This window comes from Bos javanicus, chromosome 24, assembly GCF_032452875.1.
Source record: "Bos javanicus breed banteng chromosome 24, ARS-OSU_banteng_1.0, whole genome shotgun sequence".
Lineage (NCBI taxonomy): Eukaryota > Metazoa > Chordata > Mammalia > Artiodactyla > Bovidae > Bos > Bos javanicus.
Genome location: NC_083891.1, coordinates 57,399,380 through 57,420,951, shown reverse-complemented (window position 1 = coordinate 57,420,951; position 21,572 = coordinate 57,399,380). Strand labels below are relative to the sequence as shown.

The 21,572-nt window shown below is 46.0% G+C and overlaps 1 protein-coding gene and 1 long non-coding RNA gene across 19 annotated transcripts in view; one reads left to right on the top strand and one right to left on the bottom strand.

The window, feature by feature from the left end:
- The window catches only part of NEDD4L (NEDD4 like E3 ubiquitin protein ligase), a 381,755-nt gene that overhangs the window by 91,981 nt on the left and 268,202 nt on the right, over positions 1-21,572 (bottom strand). For 3 of the 17 annotated variants that reach the window (XM_061400320.1, XM_061400321.1, XM_061400326.1), the window contains exon 1: positions 4,141-4,294. The exons of the other annotated variants lie outside the window; for them this stretch is intronic. In XM_061400320.1, coding sequence (XP_061256304.1) covers positions 4,141-4,197 — 57 coding nt within the window. In that variant the 5' untranslated portion in view covers positions 4,198-4,294. Of the gene's footprint in view, positions 1-4,140; positions 4,295-21,572 lie in introns of those variants that run through there. 17 annotated transcript variants of the gene reach the window in all.
- Positions 4,313-19,858, top strand: LOC133237787 (uncharacterized). 2 transcript variants are annotated; one of them, XR_009733354.1, is made up of 5 exons: positions 4,313-4,429; positions 8,092-8,262; positions 18,215-18,419; positions 19,179-19,433; positions 19,550-19,858. It is a non-coding gene; the product is annotated as an uncharacterized LOC133237787 (long non-coding RNA). The 2 variants fall into 2 exon arrangements; XR_009733353.1 differs by having other exon boundaries at positions 4,314-4,429; positions 19,179-19,858.

Genomic DNA, 21,572 nt, shown 5'->3' with positions numbered 1-21,572 from the left:
TTGTACCTTAACAATCTTTCTTGTTACATTAAAAAATAAAAAGAAACGCAACAATTCCTATAACAGAAGATGACGAGGCAACCTCACCATTAAACACAAGGCTCTTATTTTCTGGTTTACATCAAGGGTAACGGTAATAAAATCATTTTAAAAATAAAATGGGGATCAAGTGTATAGAACAGCACATGGTCCAGAGGAATTGGCTTAAACAAGTGATTCACTGGTCACTGGAACATGCTGGTGAGATCTAGGTTTCAAAACATCCCACTATTGCCAGAACTACAGACATTTCAAGCAGTGTAGAATATTTAGATTAGTAACACTACACCGGTGATAAAACGTGCCTCCGATATCACTACTGAGGAGTGCTAGGAGCGACCAGAGAGTCAAAATGCGCGGCCTCTGCGCCAAAATGAGAAGCAGGGCCATTTCCAGGACACCAGGGCGTGCTGATACAGCAGGGCCCCCACCTGCGGGCCCTGGAGAGCCAAGGTTTGAGGTCATCACAACATCCTGAGGTCACCACTGCCACAAGATGACCTGCAGCCATGTTATGAAAACACAATATTCAAATCATTTAAATAGTTCCCATTATAAAATGACTTCCACCAAGCATCATGTTAACCCTTGTTGTTATTTATTCAGTCGTGTCCAACTCTTTAGTGATCCCATGGACTGTAGCCCGCCAGGCTCCTCTGTCCATGGGATTTCCCAGGCAAGAATACTGGAGTGGGCTGCCATTTCCTTCTCCAAGGCATCTTCCCCACCCAGGGATTGAACGTGCATCTCCTGCATTGGCAGGTGGGTTCTTTACTGCTGAGCCACCTGGGAAGTTCCCCTGCCAACCCTGCTGCTGCTGCTGCTAAGTCGCTTCAGTCGTGTCTGACTCTGTGGACCCTGTAGACGGAAGTACAAAAACCAAAGTAGTATCCACTTCACACAGTGCACACTGGCATTTCTTGTGCTCATTTTAAAGTGGTAAATGCTGTCGATTTCAACCTCAATTACCTGTCATGCTGTTCCAGAGGCTGAAAATGTGCAGGCTGGAAACACAATTATAAATGTTCCCTTCTGACAAGCCATCAAATATTTTCCCAAGGTAATGACAATGCAAACTGGAGCCCTTGAGATGTGTCGCATAAGGGGAAACAAAAATCTATATTCCATTACTAGAAAAGTGAAATATACCAGACACTATCTCAGAGTTTGTGCTCCAAATGATGATTAACTACATATAGGCCCACTCTCCCCCATGCCCCTTTAAAATAACTGTTCCTTTTTAAATAAGAACAGACAAGGGTCCGATGTCCATGGAGAGGTGTGTGGGACTGCCACTGGGCCCCGAAGCCTGGGGACCATCACAGCAGCTCCAGGGAAACCCCAATGCAGCCCTCAGATATTTCTTCTGGTGCATACTGGGCGGGAGCTCCCAGCCTTGAACTGGACACCAGGATTAGCTGTCCTCACAAAATAAACGAGCGTCAATTTCTCAAAGAAAACACCCATTCAAGAAACAACACAGACGGCTGGTCTTCAGGTTGGCACTGCACTTGAAGGATGTGATCTGAATCTTACTATGTACTGATGACCAGAGGTCACCATGCAAGCACTAGGTTAGGGCTGTGCGTTTCACATCCAGGCTGCAGGGGAGCAGGGGGACTCTGTGGGGAGAAGAGCCTTGAAAGTGAGGGGTGCTGGCAGGAAAAGCTTGGGTCAGCAGGAAGGCTTTTCAGGAAAGGCTGTATCAGAAAGGACCGGTGATTCTCAGAAGGCAGAATGACCCGCAAGTAACATAGGAGCTATACGTGAAGGCAGTGTTTTTGTTTTTAATTGTGAGTTGCAATCGCACTAGTAATTCATAAGAAGCATCAGTGTAATGGAATAGAAAATATTAAGAGTCTCACAGGAAATATAAGTACTGTTTCAAGTAATCTGTTTCAGTTACATACATATATGAATGCATGTCCTAAATTGTTTTGTAAAATTCATTTATTATGCCCTGCCACAATCACAAGTTTGAAAGCTACTCAATATTGGCCAATGAAAACCATCCAGTGCTACCAATGTCACAGAAATCATTAAGGAGTGATAAGAAAACTATCCTGAGAATTTCTCAAGACAAATGCAAGAGAAGTAGAGAGGAACCAGGCATCAGCCACAGAAAAGGAATTTAAGAGTAAAGACATGGAAAGATTGTTGTTTAGTTGCTAAGTCATGTCCAACTCTTTTGCGATCCCATAAACTATAGCCCCGCCAGGCTCCTCTGTTCATGGGATTTCCCAGGCAAGAATACTGGAGTCAGTTGCCACTTCCTTCTCCAGGGGACCTTTTCTGACCCAGGGATCCAACCTGAGTCTCCTGTCTTGACAGGCATATTCTTTACCACTGAGCAACCAGGGAAGCCTTATGGAAAGATTAGATCTTCATATATTATAAATCAAGGTAAACCTCCCAGCTCTAAATAGCGAGACAGAAAAACAACCTTTGTTTTGCTGCTAAACCAGTAAACACTGCTTCCTGGTGAGGCACACAGCCCGACCAGACAGGGAAACAGGTTCTATTTTTAGAGTGACTTCTGAAGCATGTACTTTGAATTATTTAAATAATGAATGGCTTGGCAAACTTTTGCAAAAGCTTTTAGACAAAACGTCACAAACGTAGTGACTCTCAACAGTCTACTGTCTGCAGAGTCACCTGGAAGTGGAGATGTACTGAATTTACGGTGCTGTCTCATTCCTCAAGGGAGCATGAGACGCCTTTGCCGTCACGTCCGAAAGGATGGAGGAATATCCTTTCTTACACATCCTCCATGCACTCCAGTGTCTGTCCTCTGAGAGCAGAGCTGCCGCAGTTTAGGAAAAGAGCATGAGTTTGGTTCCACCCACCCCACGCACCACACGGTCCAACATTTTACCACCTGGTGCCTCTGACTTCCAAGCCTTTCTGACTTTGAATTGTTTCAAAATACATGGTCAAAGTTACCTTAATCAAACAGCCAGGTGGCATTCCACCAAAAAAATAAATAAAAAGGTATACTGATGACAGCCCCTGAACACACGTGCTCTTACCAAAATCCACTCGACATGCACCAGAACACAAAATCCAAGCAAAAGGGATTTTTTTGCATACCATTTTAACCCTACCAGCCTCTCTGCCATTTAGTTTTTAGAGGTCAGGGCTGAAACCTCCCATTCACTAAAACAGAACAGGGTGTGTCCTGGAGACGCCGGCTCTTATTTCTAACAACAAACAAGACCTCCCCATCAACAAGATGTCAGAGCAAACTCGCAGGACTTTTATAGGCTCCCGTAAACTCACGCTGGGTAGGCGAGCAAAACCAAACCTTGCTGGCTGGATGCATGGTCATGAGCACCTCTATTTTAAGGGACACACTGCTTGAAATTCAGAATTCAAGAAGAGAGGTCGGGAGAGAGCAAAGAACCATCCCGCTGGCAAAGACTACACCAGCTGAGCAGAAGGCCTGGCTTCAACGAGGAGCATGACCAGATCAAGGCAAACTGGGCTGAGAAGCCAGAGCCCTGGAGGCTCCGGGGCTCCCGGCTTCTCCAGGGGTGTCCTGCTTCAGATGGGCTTGACGTCTCCCCTCCCTCTGGGGGAGGGGTGGTGATGATGGAGGAAGCTCAAGGGCACAGGCCAGTCCTCCCCCCACTCCAAGGGTGAGCATCTTCCAGGCCAGGGTTCAGCTGAGGGCCACAGGAATTACAGCCTTCTGCCAAACCTGATACTATGAACTTACGATCCAATAAACTCTGGGAGTACAAACACTGGGGAAGAGACTTGGGAACCAGACGCATGAAATGTGAGCAGCTCTGCTGAGGTCACTTCAAGCAGGGGGTCACTCCACTGTGCCCGGCCTGAAAGGCACAGAGTTGGTGCCCTCACCACCTAGGGATGGAAGCTAATTGGCCCTGCGCTCGAGAAACGAAACAGGAGCCACACCTAGAACGCGAAAACTTGTTAAGTCCCGTTTGAGAAAAATAAACAGGTAGAATTAATTCTAAGGATGTATTTTTAGTTGACCCAAGATATTCAAAACATTATCATCTCAACACATAATCAACATAAAGACCATTAACGAAGACTTTGAAATCTGGCGTAGGTTTCTTGCCTACAGCACACCTCGCTCTGGACCATCTGGGTTTCAAGTGCTTTGTAGCCACCACATACGGCGGCCATGGCGACCACACTTCAGAGACACGAATGGACGGCAGCAGGGATGGGGGCGGGGCAGGGGGCCCGGAAGTGACCGATTCTATCCGGGGTCAAGGGCAGGCGTGACCTCACAACGGAGGACATCTTTACGCGGGGTCAGAAGCAGGAGGCTGCCAGGGGGACAGATCGGGGTGGAAAGAGGATGCTGAAAAGCTGGATCTGGGGAGAGGCTCGGGGGCCTGAAGAGAAGATCAGGGTAAGGGGGGCCTAGGGGCGGAGGGGAGGTGATGTGGCCCCACGCGGTGATGGGGAGCACGGCACCCTGGGGCTAGAGGACACACGAGGACGTGAGGGAGGGAAAAACTGGCGAGGACTGCGTTTAGAAAGGTCCACGGCCAGCGGGAGGGCGAACTGACTGGAGGAGAGGACTCTGAGGGAGGTGTTCAGGAAGAGCTGAGTTGTTCAGATGAGACCAGGCGAGGGGCTGGACCACGTGGGGGTCCCAGGGTGGGGCTGCTGGTTCACAGCATCCCTCTCCCAGACCATCCTGGACAGCTTGGAGGCTGTTCAATGTGTGACCAGGGAGCAAGTACAGTGATCCCTGTGAGGTCCTGACCGCTGTGCCCGTGGGAGCCACTGTCACGGTCAGTATATGGCCACAGGGAGAGCAATGGCTGGGACGTGACAAAGGCAATCCTGGAAGTCAGTGGAGGCAAAGGCCAGGGATGGGGAGAGGCATGGCGGGGCTTGGGGGTGCCTCCCACCCAGGGCAGAAGGGCTGCCTATGGGGTGTGGGGGCATCAGCCCCACAGGGCCCCTCCAGCCCAGACGTGCTTGGTAACACAGGCTGCGGTCTACAGGTGTGTGTCATTTCAAAGAAGGGAGGTGGCCACAGCCAGACACCCCTCCACGGCCTGGGGCCTGGCCTGGTGCTCTCTCACATGTGCCTCAGAGCTGCCCAGCTGCATAACAGCTCCCCACCAACGGCCCTGACAGGTTCCTATAAGGCTAACTGATCTCTGTCAAAAATGCCCCTGAAGAAAATCTTGGGCATCACTGTCGTTCCTTGTGAAAGGAATGGTAAGTTTGCTGAATAAAGTATCAATTTTTAATGACTATGACCTGCTGCGATAAGATAAACATTCACATATATTCTACCTGTTACAGAGCAAACTGACCTGACATTAAACTTCAAAGTTAAAAGGAAAATGTGCCACTGGGTTCATTTAATGACACGATACTGTTTCACTTTGCGCTTCTGATCTGATCATGCAAAGCTGTTTTCATTTCTCAAGATTTCAGGATATAGTGATTCTTCGCAGGGTAAGGGTCTCATTCCTTCTCTGGAGAAGTTTAAAAATCAGTTTTTCTGCAAGCAATTTTAACGACAGATTAAATGCATAAAGAACAAGAGAAAGTAAAGATAATTCTGGATTCTGTACTTTACCTGTGAACTTAGTACCAATAAACTGATTTAATTATCTGATTCACAGGTACCTTCAGTAACCAGGATGCAGGGTAAAAGAATGGTCAAGTGATAGAAGGAAGTGGGCCTAGGGACACATGGGTTCAATGCCGCTTCTATAGTTTGATTTCATTAACAAGTTTACTGGTCAAAGGTCTTCCTCATACTTGGAGGCATTTGGAACCAGCAGTCTGTCTCCTTGCTTGGCCGACAATAGTTTGGCCTGTGGAATATTGTCCTCAAGCAAAAACAGATCACATGGAACATAAGTGCAGTGTGGTATCTTTCTTGGAATTTTAATGAGTGATGACTCTGAAATGGAGATAAACAGGCTTACACAGGACACTGACTGACTCCCCTGGAGCTCTGGCATCCCAGGTAGTCCTGATGAGTCTCTTTCTGCATTGGCTGCATTTTGGCTGAAAGCCCGTCTCTGGCCAATGGACTCTATCAAAGACTGCCTGGGGGAGAGTTCCCAGTACTCTGGGAACTTCAAGACTGCAGAGTTCCCAGTACTCTGGGAACTTCAAGACTGCAGAGAATAATAAGCTTACATGCAGCTCATCAATCATGTGTCAGAAACTGTTTCTGGCAGGTTGAGAAACCTGCCCCAGGTCACTGATCTAGTAGAGTAGCAGCCAGAAGGTGAACCCAGGCAGGGTGGCTGCGGGGTCCATGCAGCACAGGGCTAACCTCACACTCCATGCAGGCTTCCCCACCCCCAGAAGGCCTCAGTTTGATGTGTTGCAGACCCCAACTCCAAACCCTCTCAGCTTACATTTGCCAGATACAGTCCCTGCAATCTGTAAACTCCCAAGGAACATACTCTACGAACAGTCATGTTCATATTCTTATATGCATTCTTCTCTCTTTACCTGTATTTTAAAATGAAAGTGAAATGAGTAAACTATAGGTTTGGAAGAGAAATGGCAAGGAGCTGACTACTACTCCTCATTCTTTTACTGATCCCTTCCCTCTGCCCCAAAGCTGATCTCTTCAGACTGCAGCAGGCAGACTCCTGAAGATAAACGAAGACTTTGCGGGGGACCCAGGCGGGGACAGTTTTAGAGAAATCATTTTCTCAACCCCTCCAAATGGCCTTTTCCCTACACTCTGCTGCTGCTGCTAAGTCGCTTCAGTCGTGTCCAGCTGTGTGCGACCCCATAGACGGCAGCCCACCAGGCTCCCTCATCCCTGGGATTCTCCAGGCAAGAATACTGGAGTGGGTTGCCATTTCCTTCTCCAATGGAGGAAAGTGAAAAGTGAAAGTGAAGTCGCTTAGTCGTGTCCGACTCTTAGCGACCCCATGAACTGCAGCCTACCAGGCTCCTCCGTCCATGGGATTTTCCAGGCAAGAGTACTGGAGTGGGGTGCCATTCCCTACACTCAATCTGCCTGAAAACAGCCTCTGTCTCCTGCTGCCTTGCCCTTCCTAAATCTCAACTCCCTTCTCCTGCTTTCCAAAGAGAGGTGTGCTTCTCACCCTTCCTAATCCCACCAGGGCGCAATTTGCTGGGTATAAAAACCTCTGAAACCAAAACGAAGGACAGTTTGAAAAGGCACAGCTCCCAAGCTGAGGGCACAGGAGAGAGACCCCTACCTTCCCTGGAAGAGGGGCCCACAGAATGACAATGCCTTGCACGTTTACAATCCATCCGACTAATTCTCTTGTTTAAGAGATGAAATCAGATGTTTAAGTGACAGGTAATAAGCCTGATATGGCTGGCTCAGGTTTAGCAATAAGCTCTGATTTGGTTAATTCAATTTTATGGCAGCTATTTTCCATAAAAAGAGCTGGGTCTGTGATCACAAGATGAGGAAACCAAAATACTGGATATGTTATGAAATATATTTAAAGCTCGCACACAATACTTCATATACTAAAAATTACATCTTTTGCAACTACTTGACTAATAACTTATTGAGTTACTGATAAATAATAGATGTAATCTTAAAACATGTGTGAGAAACAGTTCTTCAGAATTATTTATTAAGGTTTACTGAGCAAAAAACGTTTGGCGACTAGACTTTAAAGCATACAGTTGATTATAAAGTCAGGCCATTAACTAGGTGGTTATTTAAAAAGTTTCCCTCATTAAGTATCTAAAGCTCATTAAGTATCTAAGTATCTAAAGCTTCCTCCTTCAGGGCGCAGGAATGCAGCCATAAAAACGAAAAAGCTTCTCCTTTGCACACTACACTGTTGAGAACAATAGCCTGGAGAGGAAACCTTCAAAGCTTTGTGAAAAAATGAAGCAAATATTTACTTGTACCTTTACATTATACCATTTAAAATAAGGAATTGGAAGGATGAGGAGAAATGTCCATTTAAGATCCCAGTAGGTGTGAATTTAAGACCAGAGAGGGGTCCCCTCTTCTCCTCGTTATAACCTGGAAGGACATCCTGGAAAGCAAGGCCTAACGCCACCTCCTCCTCCTGGTCCTCTCTTCAGGACAGAGTACCAGCCACAGTACCTGAGTGAAGCCCCCCTGAGCAGAAGGAGTGCAGTTGACCAGGGGCTCCTGGCCTGGTTGGACGTTACCATCTCCTGGGAGGCTCCTGAATCCCTGCTCCCCAGGCCTCACCTGAGACAACTGCATTTCGAGCAGAGGCCCCAACCCAGGTGAGTTTTAAAAGCTCTCAGCTCACGCTTATTTGAGGCCTGGGCTGACAACCGGTGAGTAAATCTCTTGGTTCTCCTTCTTCTCAAAAGAGCAACTGTGATTCCCTTGACACTGGTAGAATTACACTGATTAGCAAACTGATAATAAATGCAGTCTCCCTTCCTTTGTGCCTCTGCTGTGCTCCCAGATGAGAACCAGCTGGATTGATTTACACATGCCTGGGCCCGGAATGTGGGTGAGATGGGGTGGGGGTGGGTTTCTGGCCGCCCCTGGATGGAACCCTCTGCTGATAGGGCTGGGAGAGTAACAGGAGCAAGACCCACGGGTGCTCGGACAAAGCACAGAGGTCTCGCTGGTCAGGGCCAAGGGCTATCTGCTCGGCATTCTAATGCTGGGGCTAAAAAGACAAGTCCCATTTCAAAACAGAATCGGAGAAAGTGATCTGGGATCCCTCCTTTTGGGAGGGACCTCAAAAGTCATTTACTGAAAAATATCTGAGACTCACCTCTCTGTCCATCCCTCAAGTGGCTGCTCACCCGGCCTGGTTTTGAACATCATCAGGGATTAGAAGCTCACTGGGTTGGCTGAAGACTTCGGACCCATATATACCTAATGTCCCATGTCTATCTAGAAACTGCTGAATAGCCACAGGCAAGTTTCTTAACAACAAAGGTCGATTTTCTCATCTGTAAACCATGGATAGTAATGACTGTATTTTGCATAGTCACTGGGTATTAGATGGGACAATTAGATTCAATAACCTAGGACTTTTCACCCTCAGCATCGCTGGCATTTGGAGCTATATAATACTTTGTTGGGGAGGGGAGTGTCTCTATTCTATGCATTACAGGGTTTCAGAAACACCTGGCTTTTACCCACAACATCTGTAACACGCAAAAGCAACCCCAGCCCCCGAGTCATGACCATCGGAAATGACTCCACAAACGGTCATGTCTTGGGGTGGGGGTGGATGGCACAAGTGCCCCCGGTTGAGAACCGGTGTGCAAGTCCACTTCCCTCCCCTGTACTCATTCCGCAGGCGCTCACGGTATCTTTTGGGTAATTCTGTAGGAAGGTTCTTATGATCTGGTATTCATTTTTCAACTCCCTCCCTTTTGAAGCAACAGGGAAAAAAGAAGTTTAACTTTCTATACCAAGAAAGTGGCAAAGCTGAGATCTGAACACGAGTTTTCTCTGACTTCAGTACTTTCCTTTGTTTCGACATGGCACTTCTTAGGGGCCAGCTAACTCTGGACATGGGATGGGATGGCTTCATCATTTATTTGAAGAAAAGTTCCATCCTCATCAGTTCTAGTTGATTTCCCTCTCCTGCCTCCCTCCAACCCAAGGAATTTCAAATGACAGATCTGCTAGCAAAGCTTCATGCACAGGACTATTTCCAAATTAATGGGTAAAGCAGAGAGACAGGCAGAGGTCACTGTGTGGCTGCCAGGAAAATCCCCAGGAAGCGGAGATTGAAGGCTGAGCTCCTTGCCTGAGTGAGCTGTGCTTAAGATCAACAGCAGGAGCTACGCCGTTAACAGGAAGGAACTGAAGCTCTGGGCCAGAAATGTTTCCAGACAAGGGAGCATGTTGTAAAGAGCCCAAACTCAGAGCACACAGTGGGGCTGGCGTCCAAGCCAGGAAGGCCCAGAAACACGGTGTGGGGGAGAGTGTGCGCGTACCTTAGGTTAAAAACCACAGGGGAGAAAAATGCCCCCAACATGCCCTTCAATGTCACATCAAAAGTCTGGATCCCTCAGACCACGAAAGGCAGAAGCAGCATCCTGGGCGCCAGGCCTTCAGTCTACTGATGCCTCACAACACAAGGGAAGCCTGGAGGAAGGCTGTGACTTTCCTAAGAGTCACGGGGGATGAACACTCAAGGGCTCGCCACGCCGTGCCAGAAGTGGACACACACCCACGTCATTTGTAAAACCCACTAGCCCCGGAGCCAGGAAGAGACTAGCGAGGCTGCTCATGCTGATTTAAGTGTTTACTTAAAATCTGCCCTCTGTAGGACTTCCCTGGTAGTCCAGTGGCTAAGACTCCATGCTCCCAACGCAGAGGACCCGGGTCTGATCCCTGGTCAGGGGAATAGATCCCGCATGCCAACGAAGATCAAAGATCCTGAGTGCTGCAACTAAGACCTGGCACAGCCAAATAAATAAATATTCTAAAAGTAATGAATTCTGAACCCTACACGCCTCTCCTGCTCCACCTTACCCCGGCCCTGAAACCCACCTTGTTGCACTGTAGGCCCTGCACCGACGGCTCAAAGGAAGTGTGCGTGCGTGCATGCTAAGCTGCCCAGTCATGTCCGACTCTTTGTGACCCTAACCCTATGGATGGTAGTCCGCTAGGCTCTGTCCATGGGACTCTCCAGGCAAAGGTACTGAAGTGAATTGCCATGCCCTCCTTCTGGGGATCTTCCTGAAAAAGGGATCAAACTCGAGTGTCTTGTGTCTCCTGCAATGGCAGGGGGGTTCTTTACCACAAGCACCATCTGGGAAGCCCAAGGAGGTACCACTTTGAGAAGCACACAGCTTCGATGCACAGGTTTTAAACTACGGGCGTGGTGCACCAGGGAAAAGGACCCTCAGAGGCCCAGACGCCGGCTCCTTGGGAACTAGCATGACCTCGGGCTCTAAGCTCTCCCTGGACCAGTTTTCTCATCTAGACAATGGGTGATGACCACTTGTTACTTCCTGCTTCATAAACCATCACACACTTCCGATGTCAGTGTGTGTGGAAGGCTTGTGCGGGTTATTATAGAATGGGCTTAAACTGCCTTATATTTTGACAGTTGAGAAATGGGAGGAGTTTGGGGGGGATTCCCTGCCAATAATCAGCCAATGATAAACAAATGGCTATTTTTAGAAACTCGTCTGGTCTCCAGTCAAAAAACTTGCATTTCAAAGAGCTCAGCACAGACAGTCTGAGAAACCCCGTTCCATCCGAAGGGGAGTACAGAGGAAAGAGCTTTAAAAATAGAATGGACTGTGGTAAAGCTAATTATCCCTTAAAAAATAAACACATGAAAAAGAAATGTAATGTCAAGGACTGAAGGAAAGCTAAATAAGAATTAAAAAGCTTAGTCTAAGCTTAGAAATGGATTTTTTTTTTTAATATAAAGATGATCTGCAGTGAGGCTATTCATCAACTTATAAAGAAGTCACAGAGAAGAGTCTGTTTATGTGTGTTGGTTGTTCAGAACATTAAACCCATAATCCTAAAGAAAACTATCATCAACAGTAATCCCTAGACTACACAACGAAGGCTCAGGACATCTATGAAGTAACTGCAGCAAGAAGCAACACTAACCCCCTTCCGTTATCCTCTGATGCCACCCCCAGCTTCTCAGCCAACACCTCCCACTAGCTGGGGCCACGATGAGCCCCTACCGACATCACCACCCTGCCACCTTTCCAAATGCACACCGCTGGGCACTTCGCTAAGTCTCCTGCAGGGACTGGCAGGGCAAGGGTTAACGACTCTCACGGAAGAGGTGGTCATCCTAAATATTAATGAGAACTCTGCATATTACCCACCATGGTAGTTCCATGGCTTATTTTAATAGAAGTTACGATTTTCCCACAAACATCTTTCAGTGAAACTGAGGTTGAAGGAATGCTCCTGCTTTCCGCTTGGGATCTGCAGATACCAGCTTGGAAAGCACAGGCATCCCATCAGCAGTTGCAGGGACCCTGGCAAAACTGTCGAGCGGTGCTCTCCCTCTGACCTTGAGTGAGCTCCTTAACTATCAGCGTGAAACGCCATGTGCAAAACTAGCAGCACGCTGAATGAACGAGATGCCTGACAAGTGCGTTAGATCACTGTTACTCTACAAGGTACCTCCCTCCCCAGAAAGAGGCGTGGATTGGAGAGTGTCTACGAGCTGGTCTATGTGTTCACAGCCATAAACTGTACGGAGGTATATAAAAAAAAGGCACATAAAAATATAGCTACATTCCCATGTAATTCCTAACCTTCTCATGGGTCAAAGCTTTGGATTTCATCAAAATTAAACATCCAGTGACTGCATTCCTGGGCTAAAACATTAATTACTGGAACATGGAAGTGGGTATCAATCTACAGGAATGGCCCCGGGAACTGAATACTCTCAGGTAACCAGATATGAAGTAAACACTTAAATGAGCTTTAAACTGGCATGCTTTTATCTGTTCTCTCATTGAGTTTTCCCACATAGCTGAAAGGAAGAAGTAAAGGAGTTACCTGGGGCCCTAACTTACCATGGAATCTTAGATTCCATGGAGAATTCTTACATTTCTGTGTCTTATCACCTCCATTATAAAATACAGTAATTCTAAGCTTCTTAAATGTGTACAGTTCCCAGAACTTAAGAGATAAACTAACTGTACCTGTTTCTCTTGCCCTTCATGTCAATTTTGGACACAAATATTAACTCAGAAATTTCAACAGCAGTCTGTAAATCAAGCAATATGTACCAATTTTAAATCTGAAACTGAAAGAAAAACCTAGAACAGGAGACAGGGTGGTGTACTGCCCAACTCTACTCCCTGGATCACACTTAATCACAGTGGAGCCTCTCACACACAGCAGAGTCCGGAATACACTGGAATCCAATCGTATTTACTAAACCGAGTGGAGCAGGGGCTGTTTTGATTACCATGTGCAAAGCATGACTTCCACAGACCGCCTAGCTTTCTCCTCCTTCTGGGAAGCCGCTGAGGATCAGACCCTGTGTACAGCAGTACTGAGAGAGGGGGCGGTGGCTCTGTCTGACTTTCATTCTGCTCCCAGCCTGTACCATATTTTGATGGTGACTGGATGCAGTTACTTAAGTTTCCTCATCAGCAAAGCTGAAGATGACAACAGCAACACTGAGAGGTGGCGTGAGAACGCACAATAACTTTCATACCGAAAGAACCAGGAGAGCATTAGATGTGCCAGGGCCATCAGATGGGAGGGAGTATTAAACTGAATATATTTCTCAGGCACAAAGTGCAGCAAACACTTCTACTCTACTGAGGCTGAGGGTAGTAACCCTCCCGGATGTCTGCATGACACAATTCATCTGAAGCAACAAACCAACAATTACAATTAGTATGTATGGGACACTCACCCTGGGCCCAGCACATTCTAAGTGCTTCACGTCACTTATCTCCCTCAGTCCTCCTGACAAGCACGCTATGGGCATGCAGACCGAAGCCCGGGAAAGGCTAAGCAGTCTGTGCAAGGTCAGAGGGCCGGCAAGGAGCCCAGGTGTGAGCTCTCACCCAGCACGCACGCTCTCTGAAGAGTCACGGTATAACCGAGTCTTATGTCCTTTCGCTTTTCGCTGGATAAAAAGTCTTCTTTCTTAGCCCAGTGCTAGCTCACCCTCACCCATTCCTTCAGGAGCCAGTCTGTGGATTATGCGTCAGAGCATAAGGGGACCACAATTACATGTTGAGAGTAAACTACAAAGCTGAGCCTTGCTTTGGATGCCATTCTGAGAAAAACTGAGAAGAGTTACCCATGACTCTTAAAACCGTATGAAGGCCAGAGGTCTTTTCTAAACTCTCCACCACCCTCATCCCAATCCATCTCTAAGACAGGCCAGCAGCATAGGGGAGGAGATGGCTTTTCTAAGCAATGCATTTATGACCTATGTATAACCTGATGATATCTGTCTCAGGCCTTATCTGTAAAAGCTGTCCGTGTTTTTCCCTACCTATCCAGAGAAAACAATCGGGGGCATTTCAAAGTCACAGTAATGGAGATTAGCTTCAAAGTGAAATTTTCCAAAGGAAACCAACAAATCCCATTTATACAAAGGCACTGAAAAATGTTTTTGATTCATTAGTGCACAATATTCCATTTCTCTTTTTAGGCAGGCCTTACAAATAGCTGTGACAAGAAGAGAAGCGAAAAGCAAAGGAGACAAGGAAAGATATAAACATCTGAATGCAGAGTTCCAAAGAATAGCAAGAAGAGATAAGAAAGCCTTCTTCAGCGATCAGTGCAAAGAAATAGAGGAAAACAACAGAATGGGAAAGACTAGGGATCTCTTCAAGAAAATCAGAGATACCAAAGGAACATTTCATGCAAAGATGAGCTCGATAAAGGACAGAAATGGTATGGACCTAGCAGAAGCAGAAGATATTAAGAAGAGATGGCAAGAATACACAGAAGAACCGTACAAAAAAGAGCTTCACGACCCAGATAATCACGATGGTGTGATCACTGACCTAGAGCCAGACATCCTGGAATGTGAAGTCAAGTGGGCCTTAGAAAGCATCACTATGAACAAACCTAGTGGAGGTGATGGAATTCAGTTGAGCTATTCCAAATCCTGAAAGATGATGCTGTGAAAGTGCTGCACTCAATATGCCAGCAAATTTGGAAAACTCAGCAGTGGCCACAGGACTGGAAAAGGTCAGTTTTCAATCCAATCCCAAAGAAAGGCAATGCCAAAGAATGCTCAAACTACTACACAATTGCACGCATCTCACACGCTAGTAAAGTAATGCTCAAAATTCTCAAATTTGTTGTTCAAACCAAGCCAGGCTTCAGCAATATGTGAACCGTGAACTTCCAGATGTTCAAGCTGGTTTTAGAAAAGGCAGAGGAACCAGAGATCAAATTGCCAACATCCGCTGGATCACCAAAAAAGCAAGAGAGTTCCAGAAAAACATGTATTTCTGCTTTATTGACTATGCCAAAGCCTTTGACTGTGTGGATCACAATAAACTGTGGAAAATTCTTCAAGAGATGGGAATACCAGACCTGCCTCTTGAGAAATTTGTATTCAGGTCAGGAAACAACAGTTAGAACTGGACATGGAACAACAGACTAGTTCCAAATAGGAAAAGGAGTTTGTCAAGGCTGTATACTGTCACCCTGCTTATTTAACTTATATGCAGAGTACATCATGAGAAACGCTGGACTGGAAGAAACACAAGCTGGAATCAAGATTGCTGGGAGAAATATCAATCACCTCAAATATGCAGATGACACCACCCTTATGGCAGAAAGTGAAGAGGAACTCAAAAGCCTCTTGATGAAAGTGAAAGTAGAGAGTGAAAAAGTTGGCTTAAAGCTCAACATTCAGAAAACGAAGATCATGGCATCCGGTCCCACCACTTCATGGGAAATAGATGGGGACACAGTGGAAACAGTGTCAGACTTTATTTTTCTGGGCTCCAAAATCACTGTGGATGGTGACTGCAGCCATGAAATTAAAAGACGCTTACTCCTTGGAAGGAAAGTTATGACCAACCTAGATAGCATATTCAAAAGCAGAGACATTACTTTGCCAACAAAGGTCCATCTAGTCAAGGCTATGGTTTTCCCAGTGGTCATGTATGGATGTGAGAGTTGGACTGTGAAGAAGGCTGAGCGCCGAAGAATTGATGCTTTTGGACTGTGGTGTTGGAGAAGACTCTTGAGAGTCCCTTGGACTGCAAGGAGATCCAACCAGTCCATTCTGAAGGAGATCAGCCCTGGGATTTCTTTGGAAGGATTGATGCTAAAGCTGAAACTCCAGTACTTTGGCCATCTCATGCGAAGAGTTGACTCATTGGAAAAGACTCTGATGCTGGGAGGGATTGGGGGCAGGAGGAGAAGGGGACGACAGAGGATGAGATGGCTGGATGGCATCACTGACTCGATGGACGTGAGTCTGAGTGAACTCCGGGAGTTGGTGATGGACAGGAAGGCCTGGCGTGTTGCGATTCATGGGGTTGCAAAGAGTTGGACACGACTGAGCGACTGATCTGATCTGATCTGTGCCCAAAACAAAACAAAACAAAAACACCTTGGTATCTTGCAGTCAAGAAATCTAACAGCTTTTCGTATCAGTCCATGACACTCTCCCTGTGAAGGGGACAGAAGATGGCTCATGGACAAAAGCTCTGATGTGGCGCCTTTCCCAGTCATTTGCTGTGCTGGGTGCGCACGCTGTGTGAGCAATTAGCATCTCCGCGTGGGAGGAATCTTTTCATTCTTAAAATTCAGGTAAGAACTTTAAGAGAATCATCAACTCCGGGATGACTGTTGTTCAAACCAAGATGGGCCCTGCCACATGCCTTGGTCAGCCTGATCGTGCACAGAGGGGGTGCACGTGTGCATGTACATTATGGTTTAGCAGCAATAATATATGCACACCTTGTGGAGACGTGATTAAAGATAATGGTTATGACTGTATTCCACTGTCGTTGTTAACTGTGATGGCTACTCAATCCCCAGTCGAGGTACAAGTCACTCCTAGACATAGGCTGCAAAGGAGCTATTTGTTGATTTAATTTTGATTTTTACTGGAAAAAACACACTACACTGCAATTTAAGAAGCCCAGGAAACAAAAGAATGAGAAGATGTTGTCATATAAAATGAAATTCAGAAGCTTGGTTGATATCCAAGGTGAAACAGTATCTCAAGAAAGGTCGCATTTGTCATCATGTCCTTGTCAGAAGGGACCAGGCAGGACAGTATTTGATTACTTAGGGTGGTTGCTAATCAGGGCCAATAAACCCACCCAGCCCACAGACGTTTGTTTTTTTTTTTGGAAAGGAAAAAAGGGGAGAGAGAAGGAAAAGATAAATTTTAAGGCCATGTTCTAAGCACTTTATATGTATTATCTCATTTCAGTTCAGTTGCTCAGTCGTGTCCGACTCTTTGTGACCCCATGAACCGCAGCATGCCAGGCCTCCCTGTCTATCACCAACTCCTGGAGTCCACCCAAACCCATGACCATTGAGTTTGTGATGCCATCCAACCATCTCATCCTCTGTCGTCCCCTTCTCCTCCCACCTTCAATCTTTCCCAGCATCAGGGTCTTTTCAAATGAATCAGCTCTTTGCATCAGGTGGCCAAAGTATTGGAGTTTCAGCTTCAACATCCGTCCTTCCAATGAACACCCACGACTGATTTCCTTTAGGATGGACTGGTTGAATCTCCTTGCAGTCCCAGGGACTATCAAGAGTCTTCTCCAACACCAGAGTTCAGAAGCATCAATTCTTTGGTGCTCAGCTTTCTTCACAGTCCAACTTTCATATCCATACATGACTACTGGAAAAACCATAGCCTTGACTATCCAGACCTTTGTTGACAAAGTAATGTCTTTACTTTTCAATATGCTATCTAGGTTGGTCATAACTTTCCTTCCAAGAAGTAAGCGTCTTTTAATTTCACAGCTGCAGTCACCATCTGCAGTGACTTTGGAGCCCCCCAAAATAAAGTCAGCCACTGTTTCCAGTGATTCCCCATCTATTTCCCATGAAGTGATGGGACCAGATGACATGATGTTAGTTTTCTGAATGTTGAGCTTTAAGCCAACTTTTTCACTCTCCTCTTTCACTTTCATCAAGAGGCTCTTTAGTTCTTCTTCACTTTCAGCCATAAGGGTGGTATCATCTGCATATCTGAGGTTATTGATATTTCTCCTGGCAATCTTGATTCCAGCTTGTGCTTCTTCCAGCCCAGCGTTTCTCATGACTTTCTCATTATCTCATTTAACCATCCTAGTAACCCGGAGGGAGGTACCATTATTAGCCCCCTTTTGAAGATGTGAGAATTGTGCTTTAGAAAAAATTCAGTGACCTGCTCACACCATCCAGTCAGCACAGCCAGGATCTAAATGGTGATGGACCCAGGATTTAAACTCGGACTTGTCTCATCTTTTCATGTTGTCTCTGTGAATCTACTGAAGACAACCAGGGTCCTGGAGTAAAACTCAACAGCAGACAACCCTGGACTCTTATCAAAATCATGCACTGCAACTCAGAGACATGTAGTTTCTCTTAAAGTATATACAGAAAAGATCATCATTTTTTAAAGGGATATTATCATGGTTTTCACTGAGATATGTGACACTCATGTAAATTCCAAGTTCCCCAAGTGATAGAACCTAATATTGTAATAGATGGATTCTCCTGTAAACTTACATTTCTTAAATTTTATTCTTATTCTGTATCACTGGTCTACAGAAGTGACTGTGCTTGCTGACACAGAGGAAAATTCAAGAAACTGAATTGCTATTTTACTGGAGAAAGATACTGAAGAATAGACACTCGCAGCGTCAAAGTCCAACAGGAAAGAAGATGACATCCAAGAAGGCATTCCTGCAAGAGGCAGCTTTTGGGAAAAGACCTGGAGGCGGCGGAAAACAACGCAATGGGGAACAGCTATGTGGTGAGTGGACATGGTCGTCTGAGTCTCCCCGGGTCAAGCGCTCACGCTCACAGAGCCATCCTCACCCAGCACACAGGCAAGGGCTCGAGCAACCACTGTCGGTACCACCCCTGGCTCTTGGGATCTAATATGACCCTTTTCTCAGGACTCATTTTACATGCACGTCTTCCCTTCCAGCAAAATCACAAACAATCCCAGGGCAGACACAGTTTTATATATCTGTCTCCCACTGTGCCTAGGCAACACGTGGTGCATTTTCAATAACCACTTGATTTAATTTCAAGAATAGAACGACTCCTGTAGGACAGAATCTGAAGCCTTTGGCTCTCTCTGAAAGCCATCCCAGGTATTGAAAATGGGGTACAGGAAGCTGAATAATAATCCACAAAGACATCAGGTCCTAATTCCTGGAACTGTTAGATATCAGCTTATCTAAAAAATGGTTTTTGCAGATGTGACTAAATTAGGGATCTTGAGACAGATTATCCTGGATTATACAAGTGGGCACTAAATGAAATTGTAGGTGTCCTTATAGGAGGAGCGGGGTTCCCTGGTGGCTCAGAGGATAAAGAATCTGCCTGCAATACAGGAGACCGGGGTTTGATTCCTGGGCTGGGAAGATCCCCTGGAGGAGAGAATGGCTACCCACTTCAGTATTCTTGCCTGGAGAATTCCATGGACAGAGGAGCCTGGTGGAGTCCATGGGTTGGTTGCAAAGAGTCGGACACTGAGTAACACTTTTAATATTTCCCTTATAAGAGAAGTATAGGAGGCGACTGAAGACCGAGGAGGAGGTGGCAGTGAGACACAGGAGGCAGAGAATGGAGTGATGTGGCCACAACTGGAGGGATGCTGGCAGCCAAGAACCTGGAGGTGGCAAGGGACTGATCTCCCCTGAGCCTCCGGAGGAGCACTGACCTGTGACATCCTGATTCCAGTCCAGCGATTCTGACCTTAAATTTCTGGCCTCCAGAATTATGAGAGAATTCATTTCTGTGTTTTGAGGCCAAGTCTGTAAGTAAGCTGTTGCCACTGCCACAGGAAACTGATACTGTTTTAGGAAGAGGAGAACTGGAGGGCTGGGAGAGGTCTTGTCCTCGGACCCACAGGGATGTTCTTTGTGAATCCAGCAGGGACTGAACTGCCAGGGGAATCCTGTTCGAAACCAGAGAACATCCCGACCAACGGTGATATGAGACGCCATTCAAACCTTTATCCTGGGCACCACCAGAAATAAAAATGCTATTATGGGTCAAACTCCAATTCTGTGGGAGTGATCAGGCCACCTGAAGGTGTGCCCCCGATATTATCTCCCCAAGAACACATCCCTTGGGTTTACACGCACACACCGTGCATTCTTCCTACCCTGCCCAGTGCTTCTGGCCTGTGCACACGTGCTGGGAGGCACTTTCTTTCCGGAAACACAAAGACAAGACAGGCAAAAAAGGAAACACCTATCTATTCCAAACCCCTTCAAAAGCCTGCTTAGAACAACTATTTTCCCCCACAAAACGTAGAGGATTCCGAAGGGAATCTCTATTACCTGCAGGTAATTTCCTCTTTCAACATCCGAAGTCCTCCTCCATTTTTATTTGCCTGCCCTGAGAGCCCAGGCAGAGCTATGGCTGACTGTCCTACGTACATGAGGTGCGTGCTGAGTCGCTTCAGTCGTGTTCGACTCTTTGCGACCCCATGGATTGCAGCCCGCCAGGCTCCTCTGTCCATGGGATTCTCCAGGCAAGAGTACTGGAGTGGACTGCCATGCTCTCCTCCAAGGGATCTTCTCAACTCAGGGATTGAACCTGAATCTCTACGTGTCCTGCATAGGGGTTCTTTACCACCCAGGAAGCCCACTGCAATCATCTTTCTTTGCAATGTTATACAAAAGCACAAAGCAAAATACATTAATATCCCTTCAGATTCTGAGCTCATTAAACTGTGGTTTCTGAGGCCCCTGATCAACTGAGATATTTAAGTACTACTAAAGTACTTTTTTTTTTTCCAGTGTTTGAAACTCAAGTTTCTTTTTTTTTTTTTTAATTAATTTTATTTTATTTTTAAACTTTACATAATTGTATTAGTTTTGCCAAATATCAAACTGAATCCGCCACAGGTATACATGTGTTCCCCATCCTGAACCCTCCTCCCTCCTCCCTCCTCATACTATCCCTCTGGGTCGTCCCAGTGCACTAGCCCCAAGCATCCAGTATTGTGCATCGAACCTGGACTGGCATCTCGTTTCATACATGATATTTTACATGTTTCAATGCCATTCTCCCAAATCTTCCCACCCTCTCTCTCTCCCACAGAGTCCATAAGACTGTTCTATACATCAGTGTCTCTTTTGCTGTCTCGTACACCGGGTTATTGTTACCATCTTTCTAAATTCCATATATATGCATTAGTATACTGTATATTTGAACTATGATTTCCTTTAAAATAAAGCCCCACTGGCCATTCGAATACGTGAAGGTTTGTTGTGGGTGCTGTTTTACTGCTATTGTTTTAAAACCATTTAATAGTTTAAAACCGAAGATAAACGCACAATGTGAAATCACTCAACTGCTTTTACCTCTGACCTCAAAAGTTGAAAGGAAGAATGAGGCTAGTCTGGCAGCTTCATCAGACGTCTTGCTGTGAGAATATCCAAGAAAACCCAGTACCTGTGGCACAGAAGTCGCACTCGCTGGCAGCTGCTTGTCTTTGACAGAGCAACCATTTCTGCTCATTTCAGTGCTGCCGTATTTTTATTTAGCCACTTCCTAAGAAATCTGTGTCAACAGCTGCTTGGTTGGAAAATAAAAGACTTAACAATTACACTTCAACTTTAAAAAAAAATAAAAAGCAGAGAGATAAAAAAAAAAAAAAAAGACTGAATTTGGAGCCATTCAGTGAAAGTGCTTCCCCCTCAATCCCAGATGCAACTTGTTCTTAAAAAAAAAGAGGGGAAACCAGAATGAATCTACGTCAACCCAAATTTAAACAGGCTTGATAAGACAGCCCACCAAGACTTTCTAAAACTTCCTAATCACCTTGGTTATTCAAATTAAAGAAGAAAATATTACCAGAAGGTGGCAGGAAGGAGAATCCTTCACTTTATTTTGGGAAAAAGCAGAAGGTGGGGTGTGCATTTCCATGATACTGATTCATGAC